The sequence below is a fragment of the Dermacentor andersoni genome, chromosome 11 (assembly GCF_023375885.2).
Source record: "Dermacentor andersoni chromosome 11, qqDerAnde1_hic_scaffold, whole genome shotgun sequence".
NCBI lineage: Eukaryota > Metazoa > Arthropoda > Arachnida > Ixodida > Ixodidae > Dermacentor > Dermacentor andersoni.
In genome coordinates, this window is record NC_092824.1 from 78,880,007 (window position 1) to 78,897,076 (window position 17,070).

Consider the following 17,070-nt stretch of genomic DNA (forward strand, 5'->3'; position numbering starts at 1 on the left):
AAGATATCCTGAATTGCCGCCATCTGCAGCCTCAAGACTCGCTGTGATATGTCGAGCTGTAAGGAAATTTCACACCGCGTTAATCTTCTTTCTTTGGCCTCCTTCCTCCATTCCCCTCCCCCCTTGAGAGATACAATATAACAAGAGCGAAAAAAGAAAGAGAAGAGCCTCTTCCCATAGCATATCCTCTTCATCTGTTGTGTCTGTTGAAAATTTAGGTGTGCCACATTCGTTCCCTCTCCAGCATCATCATAAGCACGCAGTAGCAGCACAGATTTGGTATTTCATTATTTTTTTAGCAAGCTTTGTTGCGTGCACAGGTGGAAGCTTCCTGCTCCTAAAGGAAAGTAAAAAGAAACACGCATTCTTTCACGACTATGTTTCAATTTCTTCTTGCAAAAAAAAGTTTATTACTGTTACAGGAAATCAAGAGGACACTTCGCGTTCTTAGGATTTCGCAGCGGAAGAACTGCGACGGCACGTATATTCGAAGCTACGGATTACAAAGTATTGTCTTGTATTTGTGCCAATTCAGCGCAAAACGTTTTCTCCGAACATATATAGGCAGCCATTGGGATCAATTCATCTACGGTTCAGTTCATCTACGGAAAGACTAATTCATTTAACTACTCTGCTCTTACAAGAACAGTTCACCTTCGGAACGACCTTCCTTGCGCCATAGCTTATGAGGTTGACCAAGAAAATTTCCGGCCTCTTCTAACAACGCATTTTTTTCAAACACTACTTAAACTGACGCATTATTTTTGTCATTGCTTTTGCCGTTACTAAACAGTGTCTTGCTATGGCCTAATTATACCTTGGTTGCTCTCCAATTTTGTTGATTACATTTTACAAGTTTTATCGTTGAATGAGGTGTCGCGTTGCAAAGCGTTCGGTTTGTTCCTCGTACATATTGTAATGCTGTTTTACTGTACAATTGCGCATTTCTTACCCTGTATTTTTTGTGTATGTGTTCACATATGCATTCCAATTACTGCACATTGTAACATTTCATTGCACTCTCCTCCCTTCCACAAAGCCTGTAGCGGCCTGTAAGGTATCTTTAAATAAATAAATAAATAAATAAATAAATAAATAAATAAATAAATAAATAAATAAATGAATAAATAATCTAACACAATACCATTCCTAGTCGAAGAAGGAAGCCTATTTTGCTGAAGTGGAAGAGGCGCCGCCAAAACACCAGACGTGAGCCACGTTAAGGTGTTGACACTCACCGAGGTGAAGACCTCGAGCGGCACTTCTTCGGCCGTTTCGGCCTTCACGCTGACGCCGTAAGCAGTTTTCTGCGGGGAAGCAGCAGCCGCGACGAAGGCTGAGGCGGCGGCGGTGGCGGCGGTGGCGGCCCGCGGTTGGCGACTCCCTCCTCGCTTGCCACCTGCACCGGTGGTTACGTTGCGAGCGCGACCTGCAAAAAAAGAGAAGAAAAAAGTGTCGGTCCGCGCGCACGCAAATGTGACCGAGCGTTCGACTTGACAGTGCGCGCGCGTCGGGAAGTTACTTTCCTGGTTGTCGGGGCAAACAAAAAAACGCGCAGCGGCAAAGGCTGACAGCTTCTCCTCACGCGCGGTCGTCGTGGGGAGAAGCAAGCTTCTAAGGCAGAACTTGCGCGCTCTGCTCGGCTTTGGTGTTGCTCTGTACAGCCGTCGTAGCCTGTTCGACGTCGACCGAGTTCTCCACGCACTCGAATGCCACTACTTTTGCGACGTCATCAATAAGATAAACAAATGTGCGTAGACAATCGCAGATAATTGTTAACATTAGCGATGGCTACTGCGATCATAATCGGTTCCGCACGTTGCATGCGACACGAATGGCAACATGAACAACGTGAACAATGGGGGGAGACGGTGCCGCGCCAGGATTACACGATGAGCGGATCGGCAGTGATTAAAAGGGACACTGCACCACCATACATTGGCGCACGCCAACGAATCTTTGCGTGGTGTCCTCTAGCTTGTTTCCCCCCTCCTCTACAGTGGCTCTGCAGCCTCTCCACACCACATCGACAATAAAAGCAGGGGAATGTGTTAACAAAGCTATGGCTTAAAATAATTAGGCAGAATAATTGGCAAAGGTCTTATACAAGCTGCATAATCAGGAATCTGGTCCTATAAGCTATTTCGCTATACAGTCGAGTAATGAGGTGAAGCTTAAAAGTGGATTGCGGTAAACGGAAGTCAGAAATTGCGCTATGTGTAATTTGTGCACCTTGGCGACGGTCTCCAGGACACATATGCGGTAATGGGGACACCAAAGCTGGTAACCAGACTAGTCCGTGGGTGGGGTGCTCGCTGAGGTCGTTGCGTGACCAACCCACGGACAGCTCTGGTTTCACGTCTGATCCCTACGCTACCCCTTGGGTGTGCTGGAGATCCTGCGCAGCCCGCTTCGCTGTAATATCAAGTGCTCTCCTGATGCCTTCGTTTAATGCCATAATTTCTTTATTCGCATCCAAATTAACCTTGCTGTAGTACATTTCTGTATTGCGGCGAAGCTTACTAAAGCACATCCGCCATTGTGGATCGCACCGAAGACCCACGCGCGACAGTTTTGTCCGCCCGGTAACCAACGAATCCGCACGCGAAAACGTTACGGCATTTCTGTACGAAAGGCAAACAGTGTAGAGCGCACTAAGGTCGTCGTATTGACGTTGCCGTGCTAGCATCGGACGAAGTAGATTAAAGACGCTGCACTGGCATTGTGATGCAATAAATTGACTGGAGCAGCAGAGGTGTACCCGCCTGTGGGCTTACACCCCTACGCGAACGAACGAATGAACGCGAATGAGGCATGCGTACATATTGCACACACGACTACACACACATACAACACAGGCATACACCACGCACATACACCTTGCGCATGCGCGCACATACGCACACACACAAACGACGGCAGCGCACCAGCACATGACCGTGTACAATTATGCGTAATCGCACTGGTACACTTACATTCGCACACGTGCGCTGTAGGAGGAGCTATAGGACATTCGTCGTGCGTGTGCGATTGTCTGTGCGCGCACGTTCGCATCACGTGACGCGCAGTTACGTACACACATGCTTACTCACACAGGCGCGCACGTGCACAGATTAAACATGCGCACCACAACTATGGCAATAACAAAAATGCAAGCATGTTCGCGACTTACTTAAGCACGCACACATACGCTCACTGGCAAGAAAGAGAGCAAGCCGGCTGCCTTCTTATCGGCAGCTTGCTTTGGACCTCCGGTAGCTTTACTCTGGAGTAAAGGCGAACAAAGTACTTACTACACTGCATGCTTCGCTCGAAGTGATTTGCGTTAAGCGGTGGCAGTGTTAATTGAACGTCATTATTCAGTTCCGTTTGGTTCGTCGGAAACTAGCGATATAATTGAATCATTCCAAAAAAGGCCTCCACCGCCTTGGATCTTCCAAATCAATTGTATCGCGCTGCATCGTAAGAAGCGCAAATTGATCGAGAAATCAAGGTCTATCGATTGAAAACAAGCAGATACAACCGGAAATATTGTTAGGGCACATAACGGAGCCATACCTTTCTTGCAACAATAACGTATGTCAGGCGGGAAGCGACGTCGTGGTGTAGTAATTAACACGCTGGCAAAAAAAAAAGAAAAGAGGAAACAACAACAAAAAACTACTGCAAGAATGAGAACAACAAAAACTAAAACAAGCAAGAACTGTGAACGCATTTGCTCCCTTGTAGTCGATCTAGTACTGGAAATACAAAGCTCATTGGATTACTGCCTGGGAAAAAATTCATTTTTTTGTTAATTGGAAACAAATTCAACTGCCATACGGGTAATATTAGGAAAATCAAGCGGAAACACTGCTCGGCACGAGCAGCCGCCACAGCGAAGCAATTTTCGGCGTGCCTTCACCGGCATATTGTATAGTGTGCGTCACATTGACTGTCACAATTGAAAAAAAAAGAAAAAAAACAATAACCTTTCATTTCAAAATAAAAACATAAAATTACAACAGCCTCACGCTTTTAAAGAAATTGGTGCATATTCAGTACAATATCACAAAAAGAAAATGCTGCAGCGCTCCGCGATGAGCTATAAAAAGACCGGAACGTGAAATATCTATATACAAAAAAAAAAAGAAAAAGAAAAGAAAGCGATCGAGAAGGCAAATGGTGCCGCACAGTCAACAGTTACCAAGCGCACACCAGGCAGATCTCTGTTTAGAAACTGATACCGATGTCGCAGGTACACTTTCGATCGCGATCAAGCGCAATCTGGATCGAAATTCTCGACCACGATTGGCTCCCTCCCCCACTTTACGCAAGGAAGGCAATTGCGAACGAAAAATTCGATGCCGATCGGCCTCGATCGCAATCGAAATTTCGCCGTGTGAAAGACGTCGCTTGGAAAAAAGTAAAAAAAAAGAAGAAACTTCTACAAACATGTTTGTCCCTTTTATAGCCGATCTGTCATCAGCGTTCAACTAAAAATGCAAAGCGCATTCGATTTCGAACACCACTGGAGAATTTTTTTTCGCTTAGACGAAACGAATAAATTCCTATCCGGGTAAAGTAAAAAAAAAACCAAGCCGAAAAATTTTCCCTAGCCCTCACAGGCCTTACACGATGCGCGCGCCATGCTCATCCTCAAAGAAAAACAAAACACTGGAATTGAACACCGTGTTTGGAAATAAAATAAAAAACGAAATTAATACTGCATCGTTCCTCTGGAAAATCTAAAATATTTAGCACACTAGCCCGAAAGGAAGATCTTCAGAGTTCCGCAATGAGCTGTAAGAGAGAGCGCAAAGAGAAAAATTGAGAAAGAAAACAAAAAGAAAACAAAAGCACGTTCCACGCCATCCGGGAAGCCGTTGCCACCATAATGGCGACATCCGCCATTACGATCCGTAAAACCGAAGCGGGCAGCTTCTTTCACACTCCGAGCGTGCCCGCGAGCTCGCACGCGCAGCCCCACAAACAACAACAATCAACAAACAGGGTGGGGCACATAAACAGCTGGCATAAGTTACCACGCGCACGCCGATCGCCCGCGCGAACCGTCATTTCTTCTCGACAAAGGAAAGGCTTAGCAAGGTGCCAAACGGCCAAGATGAAGACACTTACCACGAGGCTTAGCAGAGGAGCGACGTCCGCAGTTCCGGCGCCGGCGACGGCCCACGGTCGCGGGCGGCTCGACCTTCATTTGCTCCACCGTCGGCATCACGTGGGAGGTGTCGAAAGTCTCATCGTCGGTGCTGTCGCACATATTTGCAGCAATCTCTGCAAAGTAATCGAGCAGAAAGCGATCCGTTGCGAATTGATGAAAGGCCGGGGACAGTTCATCGAAGGAGCGTGATGTCCAGCCGCTCTCATGAGCGGTCAAGCTAAAATGCCGTCTGCTGGAATGCAAGGCAGCAGACGACGATGCGGATCCCCTCCTTTCCCTCTCGCTCACACGCACGTCTTGAAGCCGCGCTGCCTTCCGCCTGCTCCCAGAAGGCGCTGAGCCGATGGCAGCGTCCTGTGCAGGTGAAGAAAATAAACAAACAAAAACACACAAAAAGGGAGCAAGTCCCCGCTGCCTCTACAAGCTCGTGCAGAGAAAGCGGCGTTCGTAGCTATGTTCGTGGTTTAAAACCTCTGCGTTCGAACGCCGAGCGTTCCGCGACTGCCTCCGCTGCCGAGCGTTGCCATGGCAGCGAAACGTTTTGGTTGTTTGTGCTTTTTATGGAACGCTGACACCTTTCGCATTGCTTTGGCTTGTCCATCTGAACGCGAAAACGATGAACCTGTCACCGGCTGGCCTAATTATGGCGGTCGAGATTGCGATCATCGTTGCGCCTCGAAGCAAGGAGCTTTGAAACGAGAGACGCGACTGCCACTCCGTAGCCTCGAAAAATTGAGCCCATTCATCAAGCAGCACGCGTCTCCCCTTGAGGGACGTGCAGGGTGTTTCTTCTGAACAATTTAAAACAGCTAAAAAAAGAAAAGGAAATACTGTTGGAACGCTACCACTGTTAATTGCTTTGTAAAAAGCTTTCATGCATCACAAATTCTTATCATTGTCTTGCCGTTTAAAAAATAATGATTTCGCTGCCTTGAGGTCGTTGTTATAAGACATAAAAAATATTGGAGTCGTATATTTGTCGAACACTTTGCAGACAAGGGTGGCGCCAGTTTTGCAGAATTAAAGGCCGTTCGTGTGAATAGAAGCGTTCGTCCAGGCAGAACTAGATAGTTCGCCAAGTTTACAGTTAGAGTAAATGTGGGGGATGTTGGGGTTAATGCACAGACGAATTTTTGAAGTGTGCGAGGTAAATAAATGGAGAAAGAAAATTGCTAAGCCCTCGTTTTTCTGCCTGCAATGCCTTACATGAAACGCTTACCAAGTTTGCCCTCTTCCCTGAGGGAACATAGAGTGGCAGCAATATCATATTTTCATCGAATGTGGGCATAATAGTGGAAGTTAGAAGTGTAGGGTAATAAGTTGCTTCAAAAATTATCACTGAACACTTACTTTCTCGCCATTTTTGTGCGTTATACGACGCCCGTAGATGGTCTTTCCGGTCTCCTCGGTGAACTGAACGAGGAATGTTGTTTAGATTTCGTTGTATTTCGTTGCATTGGGAAGAGTTTTGGTGGATGTTGCACGGTAAAAGTCTAAACGTTAGGATATCTGCGACCGTTCTATAAGATCTGCTATACAAACGTTCCAGTGGTTTTAGGCTTATCTTACTAACGCCTTACGAAGTTTATGCAAACGTCCTGAAAGAACTAAACGCATCACGAAATAGAAATTTTACGGTGATAGAGAACATTTTATGTTTGGCATGTAAGTAAAGTTTTCAGAGCGTGATATAAGTACGGACTTTGAAGGAAGCTTTATTGCAAGTGCTCGAAAGCGTCATACGGCAGTTTTTCGAAATGTTTTCCAGTGCACTTGAAGGACTGTTGAAGACACAAAGTTCAAATCAGGTGGAGATGGAGGCTTTCTACAGGAGATGAGTGGAGAATGTTTAACCTCTCTGACTTAATTACGAGCGTTGAAGAGTGTTACCGAATACTCTTTTCTTCCCTAATTCGTGACGGATGAGAGGCGCGTATATTGGTTTTTATCGGTCTCCTCAATGAACTAAAGAAGGCCGTTCTTTAAATTTGGTTTAAAAGAAATGACGCTGCTGTGGGTGATTTACGATGAACGTAAATCACCCGCTGTGTAGGATATTTACAGCCTTTGCAAAAGATTTCTTATACAAGCGTTCCAGTTGTTTTACGAACCATGCATCAAGCACGCCCATGTCGTGAACGAAATCAACGGGCCACCAGGTTAATATTTTAAGGGAATAGAGGACAACTTACGTACGCCGTGTGGACCGAGTTTCATGAGCATTTGTTGGGTATAGGCTTTGCGAATGAAAGCGTTATGCGGCCGTTATCTGCACTGCATAACAGAGTCTGAAGAAGAACTGTGAATGGCACCGTGCTTATATTCGGCAGAGATGGGTACTTTGTTAGGAGTGATATGTGGACAGAGGTCAGCGTTCCTGGGTGAATTACGCTTGTTCCAAATATTTACTTAATACCAGTTTCGCGCCTGCGTTCACGGATTACACGAGGTTCCTAGTAGGTTTAGGTTTTCCAATCTCCTCGGAGCACTAAAGCAGGAACCTTGCTTGTATTACGCGAAAATAATTAACATGTTATGGATTATGTGTACGCGATCTTAGGACGTTTGCAGTGTGTTACCTATGAGTGTGCTCCACGAATGGCGCAATATTGAGCCAGCTTTCTTGGGAGAAACGTAACCACTACCAAGAAGTGAGAATGGGCGGATTATTACGGCCGATGTGCGTGCAAAGCCAAATGCATGCAGTTAAATGACATATTTTGCAAACAATTTCTTCGCTAAGTGTTCGAAGGTGCCGTTGGGCAATTATCAGCGACGTTTACAAGCGTTGCTAAAGAACTTGACGTGACACCGAGTTCATTTTTGGGAAAAATGGGTCGCATGTGAAGTTTACTTCGTGGCGAAAGTTTAACGTTTCCGGCTTAATTACGAGGTCTGTAAATAATTACTGAGCCCTCGCATTTCTGCCTGTTTTAATGCGTTGCCCGCGGCGTCCTTTGTCCAGTAATCGAATCACCTCGTTTACGTTTCGTGGAAGCAAAGGAAAAGTTGTCATTGATGTGTAGGTAAAGTGTTTGCTTTCACATTCATGCACCTCCCTTGTAGGCATTTGATTTAGTGAACGAGCTAACTTCCTTAATTTGCCAAACCGATCTTCTGAGGAGTCGGTTTGAATTCCCCCCAGCATTGCGCCAGCAGAACGTAGGAGAAATTGAGTTCGTAGAGCAGTGTCCTGTAAATACCATATAGCCCGGTTTCGTGTACTTAAGGGTGGGGTGAGTGTCTCTCGTTAGCTTTCTGCAGTGGTAGCCCCCGGTTATCTCCTTCCACAGCTTTAGGGAATCGAGGAGCTTGAAGAAAAAGTCGCTCTTCGAATCATCCACTAAAAGCACCTGTTCTAAATACTGGTCTCACGGCTGGCCTCCTTTCCTCAGTGTTCCCAGTCACAACCTTTCACAGTAACCTCAACGAATGTGGCCGTTCTCCAAAAATGGGGCAACTTCTGCTTTATGTGAATGGCTGTGTTGGCAGCGAGCGGGGCATTGTAGTGAAATATTTGTAAGGCAAGGGCCACATTATTTTTTTTCAATGATCGAGGGAAAAATATGTTCTCGTTATAAAGCGTAAGCACGCCTAAGAAGTTGCCCAAGTGTAATAGTATGCCCATCTATGATGGCTGGAAAAAGATTCTGAAAGCGTGCGCTTCTCTTTTGTTGCTTCTGTGTGGAATTCCGGGACAATTAAGCATCGCTGGCGATTGCGATGACCTTCACAGGCTGTACGTGTGCACAGGCTGTACGTGTGCAGGCTGTACGGCTGCACGTGTGACTTACAGACTGTACGTGTGCAGTCCTTCCAGGTTGTCCTGGAAGGACTGCATAATTAACGGTGATTATAGTTAGGGAAAATTGAGGCAAGTCAGGGGTGATGTTCAGGCAAACGTTTGAACTGTGTGTCAGGTAATCAGGGGCCACGTGAAAGTTCATGAACCCCTGTTTTGCGCTTAGGCGAGCGCCCGTGGTAGGAAATGCGCTTTTACTTGGAGTCCATGCCCGACTTGTTCAATATAACGCCTGACGTGAACGTGCCGAAGGAGACGCAACGAGCGTCTTAAGCGCGTTCGCGCCAGGGGTCACCGAGATCAAGTCAAACATGAGCATGTCTCAACATGAAGAACGAGGCGTTATATGAAAATCTATGTTTCCCCGCCATCCTGAAGTAACCACAAGTAGTAGTAATCTTGTAATTGGAGAGAATGGGGCCCGCGGCCCAGTTATCCATTCTGTTACATACGCGCGTATCGTTGCAAAACACGGCACGACACCTTTTACTAACGAATCCCGGCACGCACAACAGACACGCACTTTCACGGCACTCCAATGGCACATACTGCTTCACCGTAGCCAAGGCGATCGCGCGTTCGTCGACGTTCCGCAGTGCAGTGATGGTTGGGAGGTCGCTCGAAAACCACAAGCAGTCACACACAACAGATGGATGGATGGATGGATGGATGGATGAAAAACTTTATTAGGGTCCTTTAGGACGCGCACTAGCGCGCAGCGGGCCGCTCCCACGTCGCGACAGATAGGCCGAGCGTCTCCGCCGCGTCGCGGGCCCGTTGGACAGCCCATAACTGTTTTTCGAGGTTAGGACTGTGTAGGACCGCATCCCAACGTGAAGAAGTGTTGCTTTCATCGCCGCGTAACGCGGGACATCGCCAGAGCATGTTAAACACACAACAGAGGCCACACCAAATTGGTTCCCCACACACTCCCCCTGAAACCTGGCCGTTGCTCCGGTGAAACTTGCGGGATCGGGGCCACGTGGACGGTTCGCCAACGCGAGCCAAAGTGTAGCATCTGTTCTTATCAGCTTAATATCTAATACGGGTGCTATTTGGACCTAAGATATTAGAATTATCTTTGCAAGCTGGCGGAGTGCTTAAAGCCTGCTTCACCTTCGCCGCGGGTCGGCCTGGTATTGCATTATCTTGAGTATCGACCCACGTATGGCGAGAAACTCTCGATCTACACGGCTCTTGTCCATGGACACGTTTTTCTTCAGAACCTAACCATATACAGCTTCGCTATAAAAGAAAATCCAACATTGTGGAAGCACGGCCTCTGTTTGCTTTGTCGAGCTCTTTCGTGCTCCTTGAGCTCTTGCCACGCCATTGCAGTTAAAAATGTTATGATTTCCTTGCGGAATACCTCGCAGGCAGGGGTTGCACTGTACTAAAGCACAGCAGTTACACGGAAGAGAAACGCTTGAAAATGTTATAAGCGTGTTTTTGCTGTCGCACTTGAGAACTGAATTACTGGCCGAGTTTATATTGTAACGAAGAGTTAAGGGAGTCCAGACACAACAATTTATTATGGGCTAACTTGTGCCCTGGGGGTAAATAAAAAGCACTGCCGCGTTCTGAACAGGAGATCAAGAATGCCTTCTTCTTCTCTCTCGAGCGTCGCTTCACCTCTTCTTCTTGTAGACGCTGGCAACGGCCATCTACAATGCGAGTGCGGGCGGTGAAAACACGTGCCATTATTTCGTCGTCTTTTCCTCCAATACGCCGTTGTCCTCTTGAGGAGGCGCACGAACCTGCGCGTGTTGTTTAAATATGCTTCTGCCTTGTATCAATATTTAGAAGAATGCGATAGGGGTGGGGAGAATGTTAGGGGTAGTGTGAAGGCAATTATTGAAGCGGGGTAAATTATTACAATTTAAATGAGAATTGCTATAATGCTATAAAATTTAAATGAGAATTGCTAAATGCTCGTTTCTTGCGGGTTGGAGGCATAATAGACGCTTGCCTAATTTCGCCGTTGTCCGAAAAGAACCAAAAGTGACAGCAATATTATGTGTACGAATGTTTCCACGGTGCAGGTGAACTCCTTTCCCTTAGAAATGTACATTTTGAACAAATCTCTTGGTAATAGAAGTTTGATCCAGATATGGAATTCATTGAAGATCCGCCGCGTGATAACTGAGTGGGTATTTCTGAGGTATCACATGATCTGGTCTTGCAGCTGGTGACTGTAGAAGTGATTCTGCTGGCTTTCTGAAATCGTGGATGATGATGTTTTATGCCTGTCAGGGCCCTTTCTTTTTGCACACACACAATCGACGTAGCCTTGCGAGGCGATTATTGCGTGACCAAATCACATGCACGGCGAAGCACAACCGTGTCGTTAAAATATAACTAATAATAATAAGTAACTTGTAATATAACTTGTAGTAAGCAACTTATAATAATAACTTATCGTAACGTTATAAGTATAACGTTATGTTTCACAATTCGCTGTAAGTGCGTCGTGGTCGAATCCACAGGGGCACGCGTTCGCGGAGCCCACTATTTCGCTCGCCATGACGGCAAACTTATTGCAGTCTGCAGATAGTGTGTGGTAACACTTGAAGTCACGCATGGTGATCTGCGCCCCCCCGCAGAATTCGCCCAGTCCACATCACTGTGCCCGACAAGAATACATTCTACAAAATGTACGGTGCCCATTTAGGTTAGGTCCTGTGGCCATTTGCTCTCTTGTCTGATCGAGCACTGCCTTGTTCGGGATGTCTAAGTACGCCGCCGGGGGTTGGCTCAACACAGGCCGAGTTTTGTCAATGACTGCCCACCGGCCGGAGCAGTTGTTAAGCGAGGGTGAGCGTAACTGCGCATTCACCGGCGTGTCGTTGCCTTTGCTGCATTTGTGAGCTACGCTTTTGAAGAGGAGGAAGACTACGGGATCTGTTTTAAAGGCATAGAGTTGAGAAACTCTATGTTTAAAGGGACGCATTCTTCGCCTCTCTCACCCTCCCCCCCGCCCCTCCCTGTTTTTTCGAAGGCTAGTTCTTGCTTTCTTGCCGAGTAGACACGTGCACATTATCCATTACATATCTACTATCAACTACTATGCCTCATTACCCCTGTCGTGGGAGGCCCCGGACAAGGAGAGGCGGTAACGGAAGAAGAGAGGGAGATAATTTTTAATGGCGGAAAGGTGGAGAGGCCGGCCTGAGTGAAGTGTCTCTAGCCTGCTACTCCTCGCTGGGGAAAGGGCTTGGGGCAGTAACAGAGAAAGGACGTGAATAGGAAGGAGGGTGGTGGCATAGTGAATATGACGATGATGAGGGCTCCACAGCATACTGTTTCTATGCAACGCGCACGTGCACATTTCACAGCACAGCACAGCACAGCAGAATTGTCTTCGCGGGCAGAGGTAGACGGTACTGCAGTGTAGCTAGGAGGCTGTCTATAGCTTTCATAATTTTTTGCCCCTGTTAGCGCCGCTGGCGTATTTAAACCAGACGGTGGCAGCTGCAGGGCGTCGTATTATTCGTTGCAGTGTCCGATGGCGATTTTTCCGTGCACTCTCCTTTCCCGCGCTGACAGTGGCCAAGCGTGGCCATGCATTCGATTCCGGGCTTGCGCGGCTCGCTTGGAGCAACGGTTCTGGGAGCCCTATCGAGGACGATTCAACTACCTTCTGCTGGACCTGCGGAACTGGATCCACGGAGCTCTGCTTGGGACCTACAGCTTGTCCACGCCGACAACACGTTCGCCTCCTCCGTTGTTGCACTGATGCTGCCGCCTCTTTGTCGAACATGTCTTGCTCATTTGGTTGTGTATTTTTGTCTCCTTTTTCTCCCGAGGACAGTCCTTGGAACTGGCCTCGTGGGGTCCATCGCAATTCGCGCACTACATTTCCTTTACTGTGCATGAAGGCATGTCACGGCTGCCGGCACAGCGGAGGCATGCCGTCTGGCCCGTGCATACAGTGCTGACATGGCCTAGCTTTAGGCACTTGCGACATTGCAGCGGTCGGAGCAGGTAAGGACGCACCGGGTGCGTCACGTAGCCCACCTTGACATGACCAGGTAGCGTGTCTCCCTCGAAAAGGAGCCTAACGCTCGTCGAGCGACCGAAGCGATGAAAGTCGATGACCTTCACTGTTGAAACCAGAAGCCTTTGTAACTCTTCGTCGCTGAGGTCTGTGGCGACACCGGAAATAACGCCTGCCCTAGTGCGACCACCATGCACAATGGACGGCCAGATTTCTATGTGTTCTAGTATGCGCACGGTTTCCAATTTTTCTAAGGTATCCTGCGTCACCACTTCCACTGTGACTGTTTTTCTGGGTGTTGAAACGCAAAGAAGCAATCCTGCGTGTCCGAGCAGGCAGTCCGTCGGGGCCCTGCTCACTCACGCCTTTGGTTGTCCTGTGCTATTTCCTCTTCAGTCGCATAACGTCTTTGTCGGAGTCCATTGGCTCGCTGTTGGAGACACAGGAACCGGACGTCTCCATGCCGACGTGCCGACTCATAATCCAAAATACTGCCCAATTCAAGCAGATATCGAAATTTAGGCTACCGGTTAGTTTTCATTGCACTCCATAAAGCTACCCGTCAAGCAACACAAAGGTGCCACCACGGCCTTGCCACATTTGTCGCTGGCCTTCTTGAACACCTTTGATTTAGTGGTTTCGGTCGCGCGCGTGCGAGAATTCGCCACCGTCTCTCCTTACCCTCTCTCTTTTTCATCTTTCAATTCTGTTTTTCTCTTCCTTCAGCGTAGGGCAGCCAACCAAACGTTTTTCTGGTTAACCTCCCTGTCTTCCCCGTCTCTTCCCTCGTCCTCCTAAATAAACCCACTTTAACAGAATGGAATCGCCACTCTTCGTTCATCCAAGCCTTCCGTCTACCTCGGCTCGAGCGATGTGATCAAAAATAGCTATTGAAAGGACAGTCACAGGACACGAGTCGCCCGAGCGTGCGAACGTTTGATAGTCAGAATTCTAAAGCGTACTGACGTGTGCCGCTACGAGGTGGCGCCACCAAGTAAGTTACGCGCGTTCGCAATTCGACATCCCGAACGCGCCTGTGCGAGGACTTTCCTCGCTGTCTTCTTTGCAAAAAGAGGTTGGTTAGCCTTAGCTTCAGCACCCGATTTCGGTGAAAGTCGTACAATAGAGCGCAGAAAATTGTTTGCTGTGTATAGCTGCAATCGGACAGAGGTACAAATTATTTGGTAAAAAAGGATAACCCAATAGCGTCAAGAAAGCTTGTGAAAACAACCCTAGCTCTTTGAATTTCACGCTCACTCCACCGTTAAGACACAGTCGCCGATGTCACCATGGCTCGGGTCACCACTGTGGGAAAAATTCCACTGCTTCATAGATTCAAACCTAGAGATCGCCGGTCTTTACTTTAGGGGGGCAAAACGTGGTAATGATCAGTGCTGGCAGTGATTCTTGGCCGATCTCCTACAGTGGGTATTCACCACAGTTTTCGACGCCGTCTTTTAACGGCTGCCACCGCGCGTGCATTTCACGCGACCGTTGCGTGCCCCCGACCGTTGGATCTCGTTCCTTCGGTGACGTGCGCAGCATATCGGACGTGTACGCTCTTCGGGAAGCGCCGACCTCTCACCGTGAGCCACACCGCCTCTTAAGGCCGCCCTTTTCTTCTTTCACGTCTGGAATCTTCCAGCGCTCCGAAAGTAGGCCTACGCCTGTGCACCGAGCGCGGACGGCGTAGGTCGTTACAGGGTTCCAGACGACACTTCGTGCTGTAAAAAGCACCGTGTGCTGCCGCAGCCCGTAAGCTATGCTGTAATAATTTCGGGAAATGCGAACGGTGCTGCGCAAAGGGAAATGTCCCTTATGGAAAAACGTAACCCGTTTACCTTAGGCAGTCCCGTTTGACCGTTACAGTGATCGCAGAACTTCCAGACGTCGTGCCAACCTTGCTCCCCTTATCTGCCGGCTGGCAGTTTCTTGCAGGTGCGTTAGGCCTAACGCAATTTGCTCCGCTTATCCCCGGTTTTAACTTCCAAAGCCCTAACGTCCTGATTGGCGACGATCATGGCCATAGTATATAAAGAATTCTCGTGAATGACGACGCATATGTGAGTGTGTGTGTGCGCGCTCGTGCAGCTTCTGTGCAGAAGGCTAGCGGTGTTGTACCTCGTGCGTTTTGGTATCGATCTTACACGCTTTGCTTCAACTATTCGCAGTGCACCCCTGCTGAAGATCCTCTGGCTCTGTTCCTGGACCGTTCTCCGGCTTCGAGCGAATAATCCACTCCAGCCATGGGTAAGTCCTGGTAGCCACTACCAGTTCCGGAATCAATTCGCCCGTAACGAGCTCCGAACGTGTTTAACGCCCGATTCCCTTTTTTTCTACAGCTGAGATGTCTGAGATGTCATTCGCAGGCGGTGAGTTTGCTTGTCGAGCGCATGGCTCTTTTCAGAGTCACTTTTGTTTTCGTCCTTGTTTTCGACCCCGTGTGTCGGCGTGCCATTTGTCACAGTGCAGCTCCGAGTCTGCTCAAGCGCGCCAGTTTTCATTTGCGCGCACACTTTGACATGAGTTTTTTAGTAGTCTTGATAGTTCTCACATTTTCATCTTTTCCTTTTTTTAATGTCTGATTGTAACTTGACCTGGGAACAAACGTTCGTTGGTAATATAATAGAACCTGCAGTTCCAGTCTTAGGCGTCAAAACGCTGCGTATTTAAAACTACTGTTGATGTGGTAGGTTTCGCTCAGTTAATTTTACTTCGATCAGCGCTATTTCCGTTACCTACTCCTTTGGTGTAGTCGTCCTACAAGGCTTTTGCAGCCTTGTATACGTTGATGTATCATTGTTTTGTTTAAACCACCAATAGTGTTTAACTTCACTTCGGTATTATGTGTAAATATTACGCATCGACACTGACCACGGGCGGTAATGCCCGACCAGAGAGGGTGAAGCGAGAAACCGAGAAATTACTTAAGCATAACAACAAATGAATTTCCCTTGATGTGATATCTTGTTTTTTTTTTCTTTTTGTTGGCGTAATTTTGCTTTTTCGCATTTCCAGACGGGCTCTCCGGGATTGAGTCGTCGGGTAAGAACTACAGTTAAAGGCGACGCCTTTCCTTTTGCTGCTTCTTTAAGTCAATCACCAATGCGACACCGCGATTGAGAAACATACGTCTTATGCACGCATTAGGGATTGTTCGAATTGCGGATATATGAAGGAATGCGTAGAAACTGGTGGCACAGCGGGGTTGTGGTCTACGTTCCAAGACATGTGCAAGCTGCGTCCGTTTCTTTCTTTTTTCTTCCCTGGTACCGCCGGGATTAAGCCCTATAGGTGTACCTAGTCCAGTGTTTAAAAGAAAAAAAAAAACGACTAATTCACCTCGATAAAGTACCCTACGCGACAGGTTCTTTCGTGATACTGTGAAATCTCTCTTCCTCTGTTCATGGCCAAAAAAAGCCTTCTACGCTGCTGCTCGTTTTTTTTTTCGGAGGCCCGATGTAGCAGCGTAGACGAGGACTGTGCCAGCGGAAGCGGCAACGTCGCGATTCCGTTGCTCTCCCACGTGACATATACTTATGCGTGGCGTTGTCACGACCCAGTAACCTCATAGAAAGAAACAAAACAAGACTGGCTGTAGAAAAGGCGACCATGTTAAATTGGTTACGACTCCAAGGCAGGCGCACGTATGCAAAAAAAATAAAAAAAAAATAAAGGGGTGTATTCACATCAGAAAGTTTTCGTCGTCGTTGCTTCGTGTTAGCTTTTTGCTTGTCTGTCGCAAAAAAAATTATCCCGAGAGCAATTAAGCGGTTACTATAGGCGCATACGCGCCGTCGCCGCCGTCGCCGTCGTTGTCGTGCGTTCCTACCCGACGGCTGCGTCAAGCCAAGACGTGTCACCTGCGTATTGTGAGCGCGCCATCGAGGAGGTTAAGCCCAACATGGGCCTTGCTATCGGTGTCGATGCTTGAGAACTTGGGAACTGTTAACGCTTTTTTTTTCAAAGTACTTATGTAAAATAATTTAAAACGTTAGAAATTAATAATGGGTCTACAACAAACACGCTTGCACTGTTTGGGTGTAAGTGTGTAAGTTAGAGATTGATTTACAGCTGCGTTCTTCTTCAAGGATTTAAGTTATTTTACGG

At 47.6% G+C, this 17,070-nt stretch overlaps 1 protein-coding gene, 1 long non-coding RNA gene and 1 pseudogene across 2 annotated transcripts in view; 2 read left to right on the top strand and 1 right to left on the bottom strand.

The window, feature by feature from the left end:
- LOC126518256 (uncharacterized) overlaps window positions 1-5,625 on the bottom strand; it is a 23,185-nt gene extending 17,560 nt beyond the window's left edge. Inside the window, exons 1-2 of the mRNA XM_072285579.1 lie at window positions 5,119-5,625; window positions 1,239-1,429 (exon numbers count right to left, since the gene is read on the bottom strand). Of these exons, the coding sequence (XP_072141680.1) occupies window positions 1,239-1,429; window positions 5,119-5,260 (333 nt within the window). The 5' untranslated portion in view covers window positions 5,261-5,625. The remainder of the gene's footprint in view (window positions 1-1,238; window positions 1,430-5,118) is intronic.
- Window positions 5,626-9,953: 4,328 nt separating this feature from the next.
- On the top strand, window positions 9,954-10,133 carry LOC140214298 (U2 spliceosomal RNA; annotated as a pseudogene).
- A 5,004-nt stretch (window positions 10,134-15,137) lies between these two features.
- On the top strand, window positions 15,138-16,697 carry LOC140214057 (uncharacterized). The gene is made up of 3 exons (XR_011890972.1): window positions 15,138-15,210; window positions 15,303-15,332; window positions 15,979-16,697. It is a non-coding gene; the product is annotated as an uncharacterized lncRNA (long non-coding RNA).
- The last annotated feature ends 373 nt before the right edge of the window (window positions 16,698-17,070 follow it).